This window comes from Coregonus lavaretus (assembly GCF_964263955.1).
Source record: "Coregonus lavaretus genome assembly, chromosome: 2".
Lineage (NCBI taxonomy): Eukaryota > Metazoa > Chordata > Actinopteri > Salmoniformes > Salmonidae > Coregonus > Coregonus lavaretus.
The window spans coordinates 50,951,609-50,971,863 of NC_139989.1; the positions used below are offsets into that span (position 1 = coordinate 50,951,609).

General features: G+C 44.2%; 1 protein-coding gene across 13 annotated transcripts in view; it reads right to left on the bottom strand.

Moving 5' to 3' along the window:
- Window positions 1–11,432: 11,432 nt before the first annotated feature.
- The window catches only part of LOC311149340 (mediator of RNA polymerase II transcription subunit 25-like), a gene marked incomplete at its 5' end in the record, with an annotated part of 100,679 nt that continues 91,856 nt past the window's right edge, over window positions 11,433–20,255 (bottom strand). For 4 of the 13 annotated variants that reach the window (XM_084186503.1, XM_084186502.1, XM_084186504.1 and 1 more), the window contains 9 exons: window positions 11,433–12,013; window positions 12,575–12,695; window positions 12,925–13,095; window positions 15,357–15,428; window positions 15,610–15,723; window positions 18,328–18,501; window positions 18,903–19,010; window positions 19,101–19,158; window positions 19,282–19,367. In XM_084186503.1, the coding sequence (XP_084042629.1) occupies window positions 11,907–12,013; window positions 12,575–12,695; window positions 12,925–13,095; window positions 15,357–15,428; window positions 15,610–15,723; window positions 18,328–18,501; window positions 18,903–19,010; window positions 19,101–19,158; window positions 19,282–19,367 (1,011 nt within the window). In that variant the 3' untranslated portion in view covers window positions 11,433–11,906. The remainder of the gene's footprint in view (window positions 12,014–12,574; window positions 12,696–12,924; window positions 13,096–15,356; window positions 15,429–15,609; window positions 15,724–18,327; window positions 18,502–18,902; window positions 19,011–19,100; window positions 19,159–19,281; window positions 19,368–20,255) is intronic. The other 9 variants (XM_084186499.1, XM_084186508.1, XM_084186497.1 and 6 more) reach the window with 3 other exon arrangements.

Genomic DNA, 20,255 nt, shown 5'->3' on the forward strand with positions numbered 1-20,255 from the left:
TCCTACAACCAGGACCAACCACGACCTCTGCTCTGCCTACGTGTTCTTCTCAGTCATGTTCCCACTCACCTAGTGGAGCATTGTTGGAGTGACCTCACCAAACAGTGACCTCACCAAACAGTCAACCAAAAATACAATTTGGTAATGATCTACCTATGGTATTCAGCAAGATGCTTATTTACATTTTAGTTGTTTAGCAGATGCTCTTATCCAGAGCGACTTACAGGAGCAATTAGAGTTAAGTGCCTTGCTCAAGAGCACATCATCAGATTTTTCAAATAGTCGGCTCAGGGATTCGAACCAGCGACCTTTCAGTTACTGGCCCAATGCTCTTAACCGCTAGGCTACCTGCCGCCCCATGATGCTTTGTGGTCATCATAATCATGGCAAGATCATGGCAAAGTCTAGTTGCTGCATTACTACCATTATCATCAACACCATCACCATTACACTGTAATAAACATCATCAACATCATCATCAACATCCTCGCAGGCAGGCAGGCGCTAACTGTAGTGCTCTCTGATCACACATAGCCAGTGAAGCAGACAGAGGAAAAGCCCCCAGCCTCAGTTTGTCTGACTCTGCATGGCTGTATTGAGCTATTATGCTGCCACTGACCCGAAACAAACTCCCTCAAGATATTGTGCCTTGATGCAGCCAAGCTGCCATGCCTCCAAAGCAGAGAGGTCACTGAAAGCCTGACTGTGTTCATTACCCCATCACATTAACTAACACATGATCTAACCAAAGTTCCCCACCCAACCACCATCACCCAGCCGGCTTAGCCAATATATACGACCGAACCGTGTAAAACTGACCACTTTTATTACCCGACAAATTTTTAATAACACGATCCAACCGTAACCCTACCGCTTCCAGCAGCATGATCGCGCTCCATTATGCGACCGGCTTTACTAACACATGGTTGAACCTTATAGTGCCTACCCAGCTGTCCCTACAAAGCAGTCTAGTAGAGCAGACCACTCTCACTCCCACGGTACCTTTCATTAACACATGATGGAAACCTATCTATGGCTCCCAGTCCCTACCCAGACTCCCCTGCTGTAAGAGACATAAACACGATGAGCACATCCCCCCCAGGGGAAATTCCACTATTATGGTATTCATTTGATATCATTAACCATTGCCAGTCTCCCAACTATTATTCAATAATTAATGCCCGGACAGTCATCATGGCCCCAGAAGGGCCGACACCCAGGCCTGGGCTGGACACTCAATCAAACCAATCACAGCTAATTATATCTGCTCTGCCATCAGTGGCAGGCAGCTTAGCAGCTCTGCTGAGAATGGGTCAGTCAGTGCTCATCCAATATCCAGACCCTGGTTATTGAGATTTAAGTGATGCCAGATCATGCAAAAGGAAACCTAGATCTTTGTCCTTCCCTCCCGAGGTTAGGACAATGTATAGGCACATGTGTGGACAATGTATAGGCACATGTGGGGACAATGTATAGGCACATGTGGGGACAATGTATAGGCACATGTGGGGACAATGTATAGGCACATGTGGGGACAATGTATAGGTACATGTGTGGACAATGTATAGGCACATGTGGGGACAATGTATAGGCACATGTGTGGACAATGTATAGGCACATGTGGGGACAAACGCTGATATGTGTGACATGATAACAGAGGCTGTAATGCCTTGCGGTTCATCACACTGCATTATTCAGGGCCAGCCCGAGGTTGTTCCCACAAATTCAGCCTATCATAGCTGATCAGCAAGTCTCTCAAGCAAGCTAGCGGTCAACTTCAACTTCCATCCTGACGACACCAGCAAGTTGGGCTGCTATCAATCAATGACAATCCCAGCCTATATAGAGATCAGCCAACTTCTTGCCCTATTTAGAATAGTGCCAGTCTCATCTATATCCCCATCTTGTTCTCTTTCAAAAAGTCAAGTCTCTCTCTCTCTCACACACACTCACACCCACATTTATACAGTAAAAGACTAGTTTTACTGTGGTATTTTCTCTCTAACGTAACACTCCAAAATGGTGAACAGGGCTGTGCAGATTGACAGTGCTCAAGTCTGAAAGCACTTGATTCAGGTGCCGAGAGCCCAGAGAGAGAAAGGCATTATCTCCCAGTCCCAGACAGCTTTGCTCTTGGCCAGGTGTGCAGGTGTAATCTCCCCTGTTCCTGTTTGCTTGTTTTCATCTGCCTCATCAGTTATGCAGTGATGTGACTCTGAAATTAAAGTGCAGGCTGGCCTGATTTCTCAAATGACTGAGATCACCCATCCCACACTTAATTTGTGACAACAACAACATTATGACTCTCGGCTTGGTTTTGTAGGGCATGTTTGCAAATGTGTTAAAATGAACTATTTAACAGTTCAAATTAGCCTGCTGACTGGGCATAGTTGACCTGTCCGCTCTTCTCTTTCTGAGGCAAACAGCCAACCAGAGGCTTGTGTGGATTCTGTGGGCTTGCTAACGCAATGATGTTCCTTTATTCTTTACTGTATTAATAAAATCTAGCGAGCTATATATTAAAATCTAGTGAGCTCTATATTAAAATCTATTGAGCTCTATATTAAAATCTAGTGAGCTCTATATTAAAATCTAGCGAGCTCTATATTAAAATCTAGTGAGCTCTATATTAAAATCTAGTGAGCTCTAACATCTACACTCGCAATAACATCTGCTAACCATGTGTATATGATCAATACATTTGATTTGATTAAAATCTAGTGAGCTCTATATTAAAATCTAGCAAGCTCTATATTAAAATCTAGTGAGATCTATATTAAAAGCTAGCTAACTGGGACAAAGCAAAAATTATGTCAATTCCAAGCAGTGCTCCTTAACAACAACTCAGTTTGGGTGAATGGGGTAAGAGTTCAAATGCATGGTATGTCCTACAGCAGGCCAACTATGGCTTGAATAAAATATTCCACTTGCACGCTATTAAGTAATCTGAATTAACCTTTCCTTGTGAATCATGACATTGTTTAATTTTAATAACACGCATATTAGGTGAAGAGCTGCCATGGCTGTGCACCGTCAAGACTGAAAAGGATTCTGGGTCAGCCTGGGCCACAGCTACATGACAGATCCCTAACAGTTCCAAGGCCTTTACTAATTTAGTGTAGCAGGTTTCTGGATTTGCTTGGAGTGTGAAGCCTGGGGAAATTACATCTAAGCCCTTCAATGACGTAAATGTACGTAGAGGACAATGCTTAATAAATAATTGTCTTGTTTTCCTCTGACTGTCTTCCCCTTGTTATTGGTGACCTTTTGACCCAGTCTGGTTTTAATTTGTTTCAATTCATCTCAAGGACATTTTTAGGGAATATCTTTGGTGAGGGGATGGGAGGGAAGGAATGAAGGAAGGGAAAGAACCATTTGCGTGTGTTTCAAGAGCTAGATTTATCCTTGTCTTTACAGCTACGAGATGTCTTGATCTTTTTAAAACCCTGCCCTTGGCTAAAAGGCCTTGTCTGTCATGTGATATTTAAAGTGACATTCTTCTCATCCACCCAGGGCCACTCTGTGACGTGTACTGGTCCTACGAGTGGAGAGGAGAGGGATGTGCACTTTGATTACCCACACAGCTCCACCTCACATGTACTAGCAGGCACCGTTTGATCTGAGCACTTTAAACACCGCTATAAGGGAAACATTAAAAACTTAACGTTGCCTTACATTTTTACATCTGTAGTCCTAAGCGAAATGGTTAAGAATAAGCGCGTAGGCTTGTAGTTATAATGGCATACATCACAGTCGTTCACTGAGCAATTGAGAGTGAAGCAGTGGTAGGTACTAACAAGTATCAAATCTGACATGGTGCCAATGTTTAATGAATACAATTTCCACTGCCTCCACAGATGTAACAGCAGTGAGACTGGTTTATGGGACTGGGTCTATGTTTAAGACCAGCAGTGGATGAGGTTTAGATGATTGAATGAACCAGAGGGCGGCAGGTAGCTTAGTGGTTAAGAGCGTTGTGCCAGTAACCGAATGGTCGCTGGTTCTAATCGCCGACTAGGTGAAAAATCTGTCGATGTGCCCTTGAGCAAGGCATTTAACCCTAATTGCTCCTGTAAGTCGCTCTGGATAAGAGCGTCTGCTAAATGACTAAAATGAGATGAGTATAAAGTCAGACATCAGCTATTTTAACCAGTGTTCATTTTGCTCACTCCTTTGTCTCCTGGGGGAAATATTCTCTCAAAATTGTGTATTGGTCTATTAACTTTTTCTGTCAATTGCTCTCTATTTCATCTCTTTAACCCTTAAATCCAACTCCACAAATTCACAATTAAATAACGTTTCATTCTCAGAATGGCAGCTTTGCCCCAGTCATATCTCGAACAGAAATGCCTCTGAGCACTGCTCCAAAATCAGCTTGGAGCTGAATTACAACTTCAGCCATCCACAACCAGCTGAGAGGCAGAACTGGCCCAGGACCAGTGCTTGAAGGGCCTCTTTTAAAGCACTGTCCTCTCCCCCATTCTAGCCTAACTACCCATCGCACAACACACTTCACCCTCAATCTAATCAAATGTTGCCCTCTAACGCCCCATTAATAATTTAGCCCCTATGATAAACTCACGAAATCAAACGGTGCCCACTGACTGCCGTGCCAGGCAGCAATCTCATTCTGCCAGACTGCCCACCCGAAACACACTGCTGCACATTAGCATTTCAATCCGCTCGTAACCGTATCGTTGTGTTGCAGATAGAGGCGGTAGATCTTCATTCATCAGCCCTAATCTATCTGCTCCTTGTTCTCAGCCAGAGGGTCTCATCTGTGGGCCACAGTTATAGTGGCTTAACCTGCATGCCTCGGTCATGTGCCGCGCACCGTGCTTCCGCATTATTCACACTATTAAGGGACACTAATCATTCTCAAGAGAGAATAACCAAACAAAACAAATGACCGCAAATAATGTGGCTTAATAGTACCCACTGAGCACACACTAGTTGACTCAACGTGGTTTCCACGTCAGTTCAATGAAACCAACATGGAATAGACGTTAAAGTGACGTCTGTGCCCAGTGGGTATAGCCTAATAACTTTTTCTCAGAACTATAGGCCTATTGAATAAGAAATATTTAATAAGCCACGCATTAGGCTACTAAGCAGAACTGTGAAATACGAGCCATAGCAAAACAATGATTATAATTATAGGCAATAATTATAACCTTTATTTAGGCTACTTCCCTTTGCATTAATCAATTTTTATCAATGGTATTTGCCAAAGACACGACACCAATGTCACAAACAGGCAATTTAACGAGACGCACGCACGTCTTGTTATGAAGGAAGTATGAAGTACACGAATCACTTGACTTTCCTGTTTCATTCGTAAGTACTGTCAACAAATTAAATGTATTGTCTCGCCACAATTAATGGATTAAGGAGCCGATAACCCTCACATTTCAGGACGATAATGTAGGCTATCCGCTTGTTTCTTTCCAGAAACATGGTTGATATTCTGTCCTATCAATTCTGAAACGCCGTCCTTATTAAAGCAATAGCCTTAACATTTATCAGTTTACATTGATGCGCTTCGCTGCGTGCACGCACAGACGAACGTGCGCACAAACGCACGCAAACACACAAATACAGATACCACCGCATTAATTCGCTAACGACAACCGCAAATGAAATATCATGGAACAGCGAAAACTATTCAGCAGATAAACGATGCTTTATGAAAGAAACCTGGGAATCCAAAGTCAACAACGGGGTTTGTTTAACATGCGACACACGAATAACGTCCCTTATACTCTGATACCATTTAATGAATCTTACCTTTCCTTTTAATATATTCCTTAAACTGCAGAGGCGTAGCCTATAGTCAGCGTCTTCTCTCCCTTTCTCTCACTATAGTCCTTTCTCTCTCTCTCTCCAACCCGCCCTCTCTCTCTCTCTCTCTCTCTCTCTCTCTCTCTCTCTCTTTCTCTCTCAAATTGATTCACCCTTTTGCGGCGCTTGTACCATAGCGCTGTGTTTTCCCGATCTAAGTAAGCAGAGCCCGTTCATCCTACATGACCAGATGGTAAAATACAACCCCCGAAAGAGGGTGATGGAAAAATCATGACGAAACATAGGCCTAATAGACTATTTCGTTTAACTACGAATAGCGACATCTAAATGAAACATGTCTGTTTCTCCAGGCATGCGTAGGCCACTATAAACACGCGCGCACGGCTGGAAGGGATGAGAATTTCCAACAAACAACAACAACAAATGCACCTTTTCCCGTTGATTGAGACCAGTCTGGTTGGATAGGATTCTTTGCCCTTGTCTCAGAGGCAGGCCAGGCAGCACGATTACTAACTTACATAACTTTATTCGATATGTAGGCTAGTCTTTCTTATTATGTTATACAATTAAGTACTGCACCTCTGTTGTGTAGATGCCCCTTGGCATACCCTGTATCCGACAAGTAGGTGTTAACTATTGTCCCTATTGCGCTTTGGTGATGCACATCCCACTCCTCTCATTACGACGCAACGAGGACGCAATGACTATTGCTATATAGATTCATACACCAACAGCGTCCTAAACACGTTTTGTTATTCTACTGAATAGTTTACTTTCTCAAAGTTGGGGAAACTATATCAATCAATAGAATGATTCATCCCAAAGTTGTTGCGCAAATGAAAGCCACACTCCAAATTGAGTATTTGAAAAGGTGGGCTTATTATCCAAGTTTTATGGTGCAGGTGTGTGAAGGTGAACAAAACACATTTGTCACATGTCACAAATAGCAGATCATGCAAGACACATATTCTCACTGCTTCACTGGGTATAATGGACGATCTCCCTAAACGGACTTTATGTTGCTAGATCGAAAAGCGTGTGCTGATGTAAATACAACAGTGGAGGCTGCTGAGGGGAGGACGGCTCATAATAATGGCTGGAATGGAGTCAATGGAATGGTATCAAACACATCAAAGAAATGGTTTCCATGTGGTTGATACCAATCCATTGACTCTATTCCAGCCATTATTATGAGCCGTCCTCCCCTAAGCAGCCTCCAGTGAAATACATGTAATCCTGACAGAAAGCTGATGAAGATAAATGTGCATCTTTGTGTTTTTTAGTTGTTACTCTACAGGTTATACTCAGGGTTTGAAGTTGAGTAGGTAGAGAGAGAAAGAGAGTGAGAGAGAGGAGGAGAGGGGGGTGGAGAGGGAGAGAGAGGGAGAGGGAGAGAGAGAGGGAGAGGGAGAGAGAGAGGGAGAGGGAGAGAGAGAGGGATAGAGCGAGGGAGAGGGAGAGAGAGAGGGAGAGAGAGGGAGAGGGAGAGGGAGAGGGAGAGGGAGAGAGAGAGGGATAGAGCGAGGGAGAGGGAGAGAGAGAGGGAGAGGGAGAGAGAGAGGGAGAGGGAGAGAGAGGGATAGAGCGAGAGAGGGATAGAGGGATAGAGAGAGAGGGATATATATAGAGAGAGAGGTAGAGTGTGAGTGTGTGTGTGTGAGATAGAGTAAAAGAGAGGGATAGAGAGAGTGTGTGAGTGAGGGGGGGTTAGAGATGCATGTGTGTTTTTATTAGGGAACGTTCTCTGCTGTTTGGCTCTGACAGGTTCCCTTGGCAACGATCAAGCACATACAGTACCTATAGCCCCACCCCCGAGCGCGCACGTTCAATTATTGCTATGAATCTTTCAGTGCGGGTCTGTGTCCTCTCCATTTAGTATGATTTCTCTCAAATATGAGATCAATATTGTGATACTCAGAGATGGGAGGGGGCGTATCAGTGGGAGACAGCGATTGGGGGATTGAGAGAGGAGGGAGAGGTCATTGCAATGAGAGACTGCGTCTGTGCAATAGAGAGAGAGAAAGAGAAGGGGGGGGGGGGGGCAGGGGATAATCAGATGGGCGATTAATGGTGAATTGATAACATTCTATATTCAGACATGGTGAATCAGTCTTTCTCACAGCCACTCCTCTCCCAGTCTCTCTCTCTCTCTCTCTCTCTCTCTCTCTCACACTCACACTCACACTCACACACACACACACACACACACACACACACACACACACACACACACACACACACACACACACACACACACACACACACACACACACACACACAGAACTTCTGTTTGTGTGAAGGCAGCCTGTATCTCCATCATTGTGGTGTCCTATCTCCCTATACCTTCCTTTTCATTCCATGTGAGTAACGGACAATTTCATGAAAGTTAGTACGTTACATGTGATTGGGGCTCCCTCTAAGGTCTGTGTTTGGAATGGTGCCCACTCAATGCCCCCACTATGTACATGGCCTAAGCTGCCCCCCCACCCCCTTACCCCCCACCGTCTCTCTTCCGTTTAACCCACCAGTTCCACTCGCTGCAGTACACAATAGACCACTCACTCCACTGACGTCACATCTATACGATTAGCTCTCTTTCTCCCTCTTACTCTCCTCCCTGTCCCCTAACAATGGTGTACCATTGTTCACAGCCTATAGAAGTCCCCTGGAATTCCATACCAATGTGCAGCACTTTTGCATTGCATCGCTCTCCCCTTCTCCTTTTCCCCTCCTCCTCCTCCCCTGCATGCCTCCCTCCATCCCTTTCTCTATTAAATTTCCAGTCACACAACAGTGCAGTGGATATCCCTCCCTCTCTCTAACTCACACACACCACATCCCTCCCTCCTTCTCTCCCTCTCTTCTCCTCTCTCTCACACAGTGCTGTTGTCTGTCTGCCTGGATCTCTCCCTATCACTGCCTCTTGATATTGACTGTTCTTTCTCCACTTTGAACCTCTCAATCTCTTTCACCCTTGATATAGACCGCTCTCTTTTCACCTCCAATCTCTTCATCTCTCCACCCTGATTATTTAAAAGAGCCACACACACATCCACCCCTCCTTCCCTCTCTCTCTCTCTCTCTCTCTCTCTCTCTCTCTCTCTCTCTCTCTCTCTCTCTCTCCCTGTTTGTGTCCCTGTACCGCAGTGTCTTCTCAGGCTGTGTGATCTGGAGTAAACCCCCCCCCCCTCCCTCCGGTGCTGGGTTCTGTTCTGGCCGTCTGGGCAGCATATAAGTGACTGATTGAGTGGACACCACAAGCCGTTAAATGAATAGAGATGGGAGCCACTGGGAGAATTAATACAGTTCATATGAAGGTAGAGCACTTGCAATCTAGTATCTGCGGCTCTGCGTTTTTGTTAATGCTCTGTCCTGCTACACCGTGTTCATGTTCCTGTTCCTCTCTGTGTTGTGCTGTGTTAGCACATTGAGATGTGTTTGGCTGCTGTAGCTCCCTGTGCCCTGGGTAATGTTCAGATCTCATGGCTGCTGTGGTGTGGATGTTGCTGTGTTTGTGAGTTGAGTCTCTGTTAGCGTTAACTGCGTTAGCTGGGAGCTGTGCTACGTTAGCACTCGGCTGGGTCTCAGCAGCATGGAGACTGTAGGGTATGAAGTGAGCCAGACACACCGGCCGTGCGGGAGGCACCCTGTTTCTCTTCTTCTGTTGTTTCTGTATTTCCCTTCTCAGTATCTCAGAGCTGAACTCTCTGCAGCATCTGGAGGCCTCTGTAGCTCAACTGGTAGAGCACGGCGCTTGTAACGCCAAGGTAGTGGGTTCGATCCCCGGGACCACCCATACACAAAAATGTATGCACGCGTGACTGTAAGTCGCTTTGGATAAAAGCGTCTGCTAAATGGCATATTATTATTATTATTATCTGACTACACTGTGTTGCGCTTGGTAGAGAAAGAGGAGCTGCACTCTGACACAGAGTTAACCAAGCCTGCATCTCCACTACTGAGTCGATACACCTCCTCCATCACAAACAACACCATCTGGCACCCCACATCCATTAGGCTGCATTGGCCTCCACCACCAGGCCCAGTGTACCTCGACCACCAGGCCCAGTGTACCTCGTCCACCAGGCCCAGTGTACCTCGACCACCAGGCCCTAAAGAGTAAACACCAATCCAATTTAAGGCATGATATCATCCCCTCTCCAGGCTAAATGTAGCTGTACCAGAAGGCACTAAAAACACATCCACTCACCGCTAGGCCTGATAATACTCCTCCTCTCCTCCACCAGCAGGCCTTGTGAACACCTCCTCCAGCATGCCATAAAACAAACTCTGCCCCCAGACCCATAAACCCCACCAGGCCAATAAACTCCACAGGCTCACACAATGGCCCTCTGTCCCCTTGACAACCAGGACGGACAAACCACAGCTAGAGGAACAGTGTCAACAGTCTCATTCAATAACATAGGCAAAAGAGCTAGGTCACAACATCTGCTCTATCAACTCAGTATATATCACAACAAAATCAACATACTCTATTTCTAGTGTCATGCATACTATTCTGCTACTTCCCTGCTCATATGGTAAAATCAACATTTCAAAGACGTGTAGCTGGCATTAAAGCATACGCAGTGATGTCGAAATACAGAGAGATTAACTCAGCCCATTAGAAAGACAGAGAAGAGAAAGGGAGAGAGAGAGAGAGGGAGAATGTCAGCTCACAGGGTCGTCCAGTGATGGAAGGAGGGGTCCAAATGAGAGATGAACGCCAGCCACTGGGGAACTAGTCAGTGTCTCTGTCTTTCTGTGTGTGTGTGTGAGTACATGTGAGGGAGAGGTGGAGGAAAAAGATTAGAAACAAGAACCCAGTGTCATGGTATCTAAGCAACCATCTCCATCTCCCTGGTGACAGGGACTGACATCACTTCCTGTCTGTGCATCTGCACAGGGCTAACAATGTGTTGGTCTGCAGGGTAATAAGGTTCAAGTGTACATAATGTTTTGTTTATCAGCATGTGTATACAACTCACTGGACTGTGTGCGGTTAGTACAGGTGTCTGTGTATAGTACACACTACAGGATTTAATGGCAATAATATTTAATGTTGAGAGCTATGCGAGTGTCTGCAATGTGTTATTAGGTTGTTTTTAGCAGTGTGAAGCTCATATGTGTACACTGCCATGTGCGCATGCGGTCAGCCTGATTGTGCATTATGCCAGGGAAAACATGGCCAAGCGACGCCATCTGGTATAACTACTTGGCACAGGAGGCCTCGGTATGGTTCCACAACATATTGGAGTAGTTAGAATTAACACTGTGACATCATTTGGCAGAAAAACACTTCAAACTATATATCGGTCTGTCTATTTTAGTCATTCTCACACACTGTAAAGGTGAACTGCTGTAGTGTTAATAAACACACATTCAGATAGCCAACTATTTCTGACAGTCTAACAGGCAGTCAGGTACAGATCAATCTACGTCAGGGCTCTCCAACCCTGTTCCTGTAGAGCTACCGTCTTGCAGGATTTTGCTCCAGCTAATTATTAGAATCAGGTGCGCTAGATTAGGGCTTTAGTAAAAGCCTACAGGACAGTATCTCTCCAGGAACAGGGTTGGAGAGCCCAGATCTGTGTATACTCACTTTTAAAAAAGGACTCTACACATCAGTTGGCTCCTTGACAAAATTCATCTTTATTTCATCTCAATAAAACAACGTCATCTATAGCTCAAAAAAACAACTTCAGGAAAAGTTTAACCTCAATAAAAAAAAGACATTTCATATAAACAATTAAATGAATGTGAAACAGGTTTCCATACAAGCACACAACAGTGCAATGAACACTGTCCTCCCATTGGGTTGACTTCATTAGGTGTGTGACAGGGTGTGTGTGTGTGTGTGTGTGTGTGTGTGTGTGTGCATATGCATGAGAGTGTGTGCTTGCATGTCCTCCCCTTATCATCTCCAATAGCTCTACAGTACAAACTCCTGATTCTCCCTGCTGTTGTCTGCTCTTTTGATATAAAAGGAAAAAACAGAAAACAAAGCCAGAGTAGAAACTTGGAAAACTACATCTCCCAGTCTGCCCCCATGATGAAACTGAAAATGCTGGCTGCTGTGGGATGTAGTCTTTTTGGGTGCAAACTCAAATAAGGTCCATGAGAATCTCATCCTCCATGACGGAGGACACCTGGGGCATCCCGGGGGGTTGGGCTCCAGGGCCCCTCTGACCAGCAGCCATCATCATCTGACCTGAGAGGGGGAGAGAGAGAGGAGAGAGTTAACCTGGGACAGCAACATGTGCATTGATGACATTATCATAAACACCGTGGTAATAAACTATAGACTAACTACTGTTGAGTTACAGGTAGAGTCAGCGACGCACGAAGTAAACAGCGTTATCGAGCAGACTTCAGCAAAAACCAAGAATGTGAAGCGCAAGTCTAAACTGCTCCGCTGTTTTGGTCCCGCAGCGATCAGGTTGCAGCAAACTGAAGGGCACCCGTGCACATACGCAGATACTCTGTGCGAGTGCATCACCTTAATCTGCAACATCCTCAATTCATCCCGCTGCTTGTGTCAACGCCATATAGCCGAGTCTCAGTTTGATAACCATAGGCACTGATGGGAGAGATATGTTCAATCACCCTCCCTTTTGAATTTAGCAGTTTACACACAAAAGGTCTATCAATAGGAAACAATTGTTTCCTAATGACAGACTGCATTCTAATGCCAATCCTTGCACTGATGTCTAGCTCCAAACTGTCTTTACAGTGTTTGATTTGAGTGAAGGGGTCCACGGCTGTAGCTAACCTGCCAGGGGCTGTCTCCACTGGGCCTGCATTTGGGCGCCCGCTCCTGGAGTAGGGTGGACCAGCTGCCCTCCCAGCCCCTGGTGAGGCATCATGCCCTGCATGTGACCAACACCACCCTGCTGAGAGACAGGAACACAACACCTAGGTTACCATCAATCATACAGTAGTTAGCACCTTCATTCTTATATCCTGTTCCATAAACCAATAGAGACAAGTATTACATTTTTAGAAGCATTTCTAGAGTGTGCAGTAGTGGTCTAGCCCTGGCTACAAGTGAATGCACTACAACAACAAATGTATTTCATGAATAATGGTCAAGACTGGTAGAGTTAACTGTTGTGTTCTTACTGGCTGCTGTTGGCTGAGGAGTAGACTGCGCAGCTGAGGATTGGCTCCTGGGTTTGGAAGGCGGAGCATGGCACCCTGGGGCGGGGCCTGTCCACCCTGAGTGACCTGGTTGGTTGGAGCGCCGGTGACGGGCGGCTGCTGATTAGCTGCGCTGGCTGCTCTCATCGTCATCTGGAAGAGAAGCAGAAAGTCGAAGAGGTTTAGAAGACGGTTGGGGAGATAAGAGGACTAAGTATTGAGACTTTAAATACAGTGCCTTCAAAAAGTATTCACACCCCTTTACTTTTTCCAAATTTTGTTGTGTTACAGCCTGAATTTAAAATTGATTACGTTTAGGTTTTGTGTCACTGATCTCCACACAATAACCCATAATGTCAAAGTGTAATTTTGTTTGTATAATACATTCAAAGCTGAAAAGACTTGAGTCAATAAGTATTCAACCCCTTTGTTATGGCAAGCCTAAATAAGTTCAGGAGTAAAACTGTGCTTAACAAATCATATAGGTTGCATGGACTCACTCTGTGTGCAATAATAGTGTTTAACATGATTTATGAATGACTAGACCATCTCTGCACCCCACACATACAGTACAATTATCTGTAAGGTCCCTCAATCGAGTAGTGAATTTCGAGCACAGATTCAACAACAAAGACCAGGGAGGCTTTTCAATGCTTCGCAGAGATGGGCAACGATTAGTAGATATGTCAAAAATAAAAATAAAACAGAAGCTGAATATCCCTTTGAGCATGGTGAAGATATTAATTAGGCTTTGGATGGTGTATCAATACACCCAGTCACTACAAAGATACAGGCGTCCTTCCTAACTCCGTTGCCGGAGAGGAAGGAAACTGCTCAGGGATTTCACCATGAGGCCAATGGTGATTTTAAAACAGTTACAGAGTTTGATGGTTGTGATAGGAGAATGGAAGCCTGTACAGCAGGAATCATCAACTAGATTTAGCCACGGACAGATTTATTGTTGAGCGGATGGTCACGGGGCCGGAACATAATAACAAATAATTTGTAGACTGCAAATTGACCGCAAGAAGCCCAAACAGATATATTTGACTAAAATATAATCATTTCAAACCTTGCTTAAATTCATACACAATCACATATATCTCTCTATTATATATGGGAATACCTTGGAACAGATTTCCTAAATTAAAATCCCTTGGAGCTGATTCGCTGGTGTTTTTACAGTCCTTTATGTCCAACAATAAAACAATACAAATACTTTGGGTGGGGTAGGGGGGGTCAGAACACTTGGGGGGCCAAATAAAATCACCGCCAGTTGGGGAACCCTGCTGTACAGAATATATTTCAAAACATGCATCCTGTTTGCAACAAGGCACTTAAAATGTGACAAAGAAATGAACTTTTTGTCCTGAAAACAAAGCGTTATATTTGGGGCAAATCCAACACAACACATGACTGAGTACCACTCTTCATATTTTCAAGCATGGCGGTGGCTGCATCATGTTATGGGTATGCTTGTCATCGTCAAGGACTAGGGAGTTTTTTTGGGATAAAAATAAATGGAACACAGCTATAAGCACAATCAAAATCCTAAAGGAAAACCTGGTTGTCTGCTTTCCAACAGATACTGGGAGAGGAATTCATCTTTCAGCAGGGCAATTACCTAAAACAATACCAAATTTACACTGGAGTTGCTTACCAAGACGACATTGAATGTTCCTGAGTGGCCTAGGTACAATTTTACTTAAATTGGCTTGAAAATCTATGGCAAGACTTGAAAATGGCTGTCTAGCAATGATCAACAATCAACTTGACAGAGCTTAAAGAATTGTAAGAAGAATAATGGGCAAATATAGTACAAAAGGTGTGCAAAGCTTTTAGAGACTTACCCAGAAAGACTCACAGCTGTAATCGCTGCCAAAGGTGCTTCTACAAAGTATTGACTCAGCGGTGTGAATACTTAGGTTAATGAGATATTTCAGTATTTCATTTTCAATACATTTGCAAACATTTCTAAACACGTTTTCACTTTGTCATTATGGGGTATTGTGTGTAGATGGGTGAGATTTTTTAAAATATGTAATCCATTTTGAATCCAGGCTGTAACAACACAATATGAAATAAGCCAAAGGCTATGAATACTTTCTGAAGGCACTGTACCATATGATTCAGTGGAATCGTGTACCGGGTTCATTTTAAAAAGAGAAACAGGCCGAATGTAACAATGTAACTCTCTGAACCCAGAACATGCTGGGCAGGCTACATTGGTAGAAGTGAGCACCCATTGAGACAGTGTGAGAGAGTAGCCAACACATGCAGAGTGGAGAGGAGCTGCTCACCAACCAGGCTGGTGCCAAAACGAGCACAGTGAGAGTTTGTGCCTGGTAAATTTCATTGCATTTTTTTTATGTATTCTGGGTGAGAGTTTTTGTGTATATGTGTGTGAGTCTCACCAGGTTGGCCTGTCTCTGCTGTTCCTCCATCAGAGTGACCTGACTAACAGAGGGCATGCCCACCACCACAGACTGAACAGAGGAGAGAGAGAGAAGAGGTGGAAGAGGAGGTGCAGAAGGAGAGGAGGAGATGAAAGTCATTGAGAGACAATAGAAACAGGAGATGCAGACAGGAGGAGCATGTGAGGGGAGAAGGGAGAGGGAGGAGAGGAGGAGTGCACAAGCTGAGACACCACAGGATTAATCACAGTACCTGCTGCTGCACGTTGCCATGGGAGACAGGGATGGGCCCCTGCGGCCGGTTGAGGAAGTTCTGATTGGGTTGAACCTGGCCAGGCGGCCCTGGCATCGGCCCTCCTGAACCCAACTGGAGAAGAGAACCAACAAATGTACTTTTCTAGTATAATGTTTACATGTGTAACCAACATCCCTATTAACTGTGACACATATGTACAGTATATCTCTTATAATGGAATTCCTGCCTATCCTAACCTGTCTAATCCTGGCACTGGATGAGACAACACAACCATCTACGACATGTGTCAAACTCAAGGCCAGTGTGTTTTTTTCGGGGGGAAAACCAATCTCAATCGACATTGAAATGACTAAAACCAAATCGAAACTGTGTAGAAATTATAATTTACCTACATTTATAGTCTCTTCACTCTGTCCAGTTTGCTAACAGTCATCGAAACGAAAGCTAGACAGTCAGGGAGCATAGTAAATTCCAAAAGTGATGGATGGTGGACTATTTTTGCAAATTTTGACGGCGAGGAAATATAACCCATTTGAAGTGCGGCCCTCCAGACCTCGGTGAAGACCAAATGTGGCCCGTGGGGAAAATTAGGATCTGTAGTCTCTCAGAGGATAAAAGCTGTCCGTCTCCTCTCCTCTATTTTCTCCTCTCTCTTCCCTGTGGACTTCCTATTTAACTCAGCAGCCTGCCTAAAAACACCCAGAGCACACATTAAAGGCCCAGTGCAGTCAAAACGTCATTTTCCTGTGTTTTACACACTGAGGTTGGAATAATATTATGAAATTGTGGAAATTATGATAATGCTCTTTTAGTGTAAGACCTGTTTGAAAAGACCATCTGAAATATTAGCCTGTTTTGGTAGGATGGAGTTTTGGCCTGCCTGTTGACATCACCAGGCGGTAAATTAGTTAATAGACCAATAAGAGAGAGTTCCAAACCTCTCTGCCAATAACAGCTAGTTTTCAGTTTTCCCCTCACCACTCAGACCACTCCCAGACAGCTTAAGAAAATGCTCTTGGCTAAGAAGCTGTTTTTGACCATTTTAACTAGGGATGTGCATGGACGTTTGTATTCAAATACTGGTGAGTACTCATTTTAGCAACAAAAAAATTATATGCCTATTTTAACACTGAAAAAGCCTTTTCGAAATTAAATTATGCATGTGACATTTCAAATTATTAATTTATTCAAAGACATTTTCTATATAGTTTTTAATAAAACAAACTTTACAATGTAGTTTTTATGACGTAACCTTCATGTGTGTAGCTTGTTGTTTATGTTGGCCAATCAAAGCAGAAAAGTTGCTCAATGTGTAGCAAGTGGAGTGAGAGTTTACTAATGCAAGATGGAATAAAATAAAGTAATTAAAAGTTTGCGAAATGAGAAGGGGTAGGCTACAACAAGCAACCAACAGGTAGGTCGTTGTTTTATTTGAATGGGATTAGGGAGAAAGCGCAGCATGTAGCCTCAATTAGCCTAGCTAACTACAGCTGGCTAGCTAATCGAGCTAGCTTCTCTAGGCTACTCCAGTCAAGACAGGCACCGTTATATGGGATGATAAAGAACATTGTGGATGCTACAAGTTAGCTAGTCTTGGCTGTGGCTAGTGGCTACTGTGTCTCTCTCATTCCCTCCGTCTGCTCGCTCCGATCTCACATACCCCACCTGCTCCGCAGCTGCAGCAATAGAGCGCTAGCCTCTCTCCCTCAGGCAGCAGTGCTCAGGTTAAAGTTTAAAACCCACATGTATTTAGAATATCCAGATATCTGACAAAAACTCATGATACTAACCGAATAGTGAAATTATTTCAAACCCCCATCCATAATTATAATTGAATACAGTAAGGTACTTCATTGTTACCCAGAAATGATTTGATATTGAGATAAAAACAGTTGCATTGGACCTGTAACATCAAGTCATCTGTATGGTTCTGGGAAAATATTGAATTTGGTCTTTCACGGTTATAAAATCATATCTAATCACCAGTAACACTATTCAAAAAAAAAATACCCCAAACAACGATCAAATAATTGAAATTTTAATTGTGTTGAGATTGCCATAGCAAGTCTCCATTAGCGATGCAGTTTTGAATATGTAATGGGACACAAGGCAAAAAAAAACGTCTTCATCATAATTTCATGTCTGTCGTCTCTAACTACACACGGTCTAACATGTTTTTCACATAACATTAGCAGCATGAGTAGACAGGCGGCATCAACTATAATGGGAGCAGAAAGGCTGTGAGGATATAATGGAAGTCATGTAGACCACAGGTAGGTTGGATTTGTAACTGAGGCATTCCGTTTCTCTGTCACAAAAAATCAGCACGCTAAATGTTTACCTGAAGGAAAACACAGTTTCATTTCAAACAGATAGACAACACTCTATCCTAAGGGTTGTTAGAATTGTGTTTGCTGTAATCGAGATCAAACCAGACATGTACATGATATTCCTTACACGAAAAGGGGTGGTGCTCTCAAACTGGAAAACATTTTCAGCAATTGACCACCTCATTGGCCCAAGACTGCTCTTGGGAAGCCCTTCCACTGTGCTGGCCTAGTATAGCTCCAGTCACTAGCGTGTATACTACCCCCTTTTCTCCAGGTTTAATCCCTTTATTCCCTCCTAACTCACCGAGTGGTGCTGCTGGACCTGTCTGTCTGACGCACCGAGCAGTGCTTGTGGTTGGTGATGACCTGTGTCTGTCCGACTCACCGAGCGGTGCTGCTGGACCTGTTTATGGTTGGTGATGACCTGTCGGATGCCGTTGACGAAGCCGCTCTGGTCGTTGGGGATGAGGCCCATGAAAATCCTCTTCTTGGAGGAGTAGAGCAGCATGAGCACCCGCACCTCACAGGGGGCGCTGTGGGGGAAGTGGACGCACCCCGCCTGCAGCCAGAGGGCGGACATAGGTCAGAGGTCAGTACTGTCTGTCTGTCTGGCTGTCACAGCCCTCGTCATAGTTCATGTGATACAAAACCAGTCAACCTGACCTGAATTCAATAAGACCTGGGTAAATCTCACAGGTTGCATGCAGTTTTTCTATGACGCCAGACGGTGTTGAAAATCTCTGTAGCTGTTTACTAAATGATGAGCAACATGGTGCCCCCTCTAGTGTTTTAAGAGTGTAACTGTAGCCTATTTATATCTGCCTAGTCCATCTAGTGCACAATGGAGGGAACTGCTGATGTCTATTGTTGAGACTCCACTGTACTGAACATTAACATGGAAAAGGATAGGGACAGATGGCAGCAAAAATAGAGAATGTGAAGCAGAAGAGCTGTACTTACAAATCCATTGGCCATGATACGATAAAGACCTTTTAGTGACTCCACATCTTTGTTGGTGAAGAGAAACTGAACCATTCTAGAGTTTCTGAAGAGTGGACCAAGTGTTGTCTGGAGAGGGACAAATAATTTATTTAGAATTCTCTATTCTTAATGTCATCGAGTAATTTCTGAACACACACGCAGAGAGTGTTCTGTCACCAGTAGCTGTTGTGGGATCAATTGCATGATGAGCTTCTGTGGCCACTGGTCTGCATTTCTGTCATGAAGAACAGGGAACAAACCAATCAGAACTCTCCATACATATAGCAATACATACAATGACCAATCAGTGCAGCTGACACTGGCATGATATCAAAGACAGTTGCAGTGAAACACTCACAGGTTCTCTCCTTGGTTGACTTGCACCTGGCAGGGCAGGGAGCGCGTGAGTTTGGTATTGGAATCCATAGACGAGGCTTTGGGCTTCTGAAGTGATGGATGGAGAGAGGGTGGGGGGGGGGTGGGTGGGGGGTAGGGAGGGAGGAGAGGAATGTTTGGAGAAATGGAAGGAGAGGTTTGGAAGTTAGCATACAGAGTGACTAGGGGGCTTCGGTCCTACACCCAGGGACACCGTTTGATTAAAAACCTCCATGTTAGAAATGACACAACATGCCAAATAGTGCTGCCAGTGGAACATTGTGAAGAGGATCGATGGTGCCGATCCTACAGGAAAATAAGCAGCAGCGTTCATCTTCAGGGGATCCATAGTGGATCAATAGTTAATCAATCCCAGATTGTTCAGCTCTGCTGGAGTCCCTGTTGACCATTACTACTGCATTGTGTTGGGATTAAAGACCAGATGTATAGGTTCTTTATATGTGTACTGTACAGCATTTGGGAGGACTCTCGTGAATTAGGGGAGATTAAGATATGGATCCAGCAATATCCTGACCTGAACATAACAAGACATACAAATCTAACCTGAATGCTCCATCTATTGATACGTGAGTTCAGATGCACTTTAGTGACCTGTGGCAATACTATGTCTATTGTCTATGTGTTTGGTGATTTTGTGGTGACGCTCCATTGTCTAACTGTGTGTTGGTTACAGTGTGTAGGCTTGCTGCCCATTGTTGTGTGATAGGGCTTCATGGCCAACAGGTATCACAGAAGAAGTCTAAATCAGTCAATACTTATTGATTACTGATCAAGTCAGGTTTTCGATTGGCTTGGAAACACAAACATCTCCAGAGTTGATTAGTATTTTAGATCATTAAAATGCATGTTCCCCTAAAACAGGTTCAACCATGTCAAGTAATGCAATCACTTTGACCAGAGGTGAAATCAATTACAAAGGTATAGTATGATTAATCA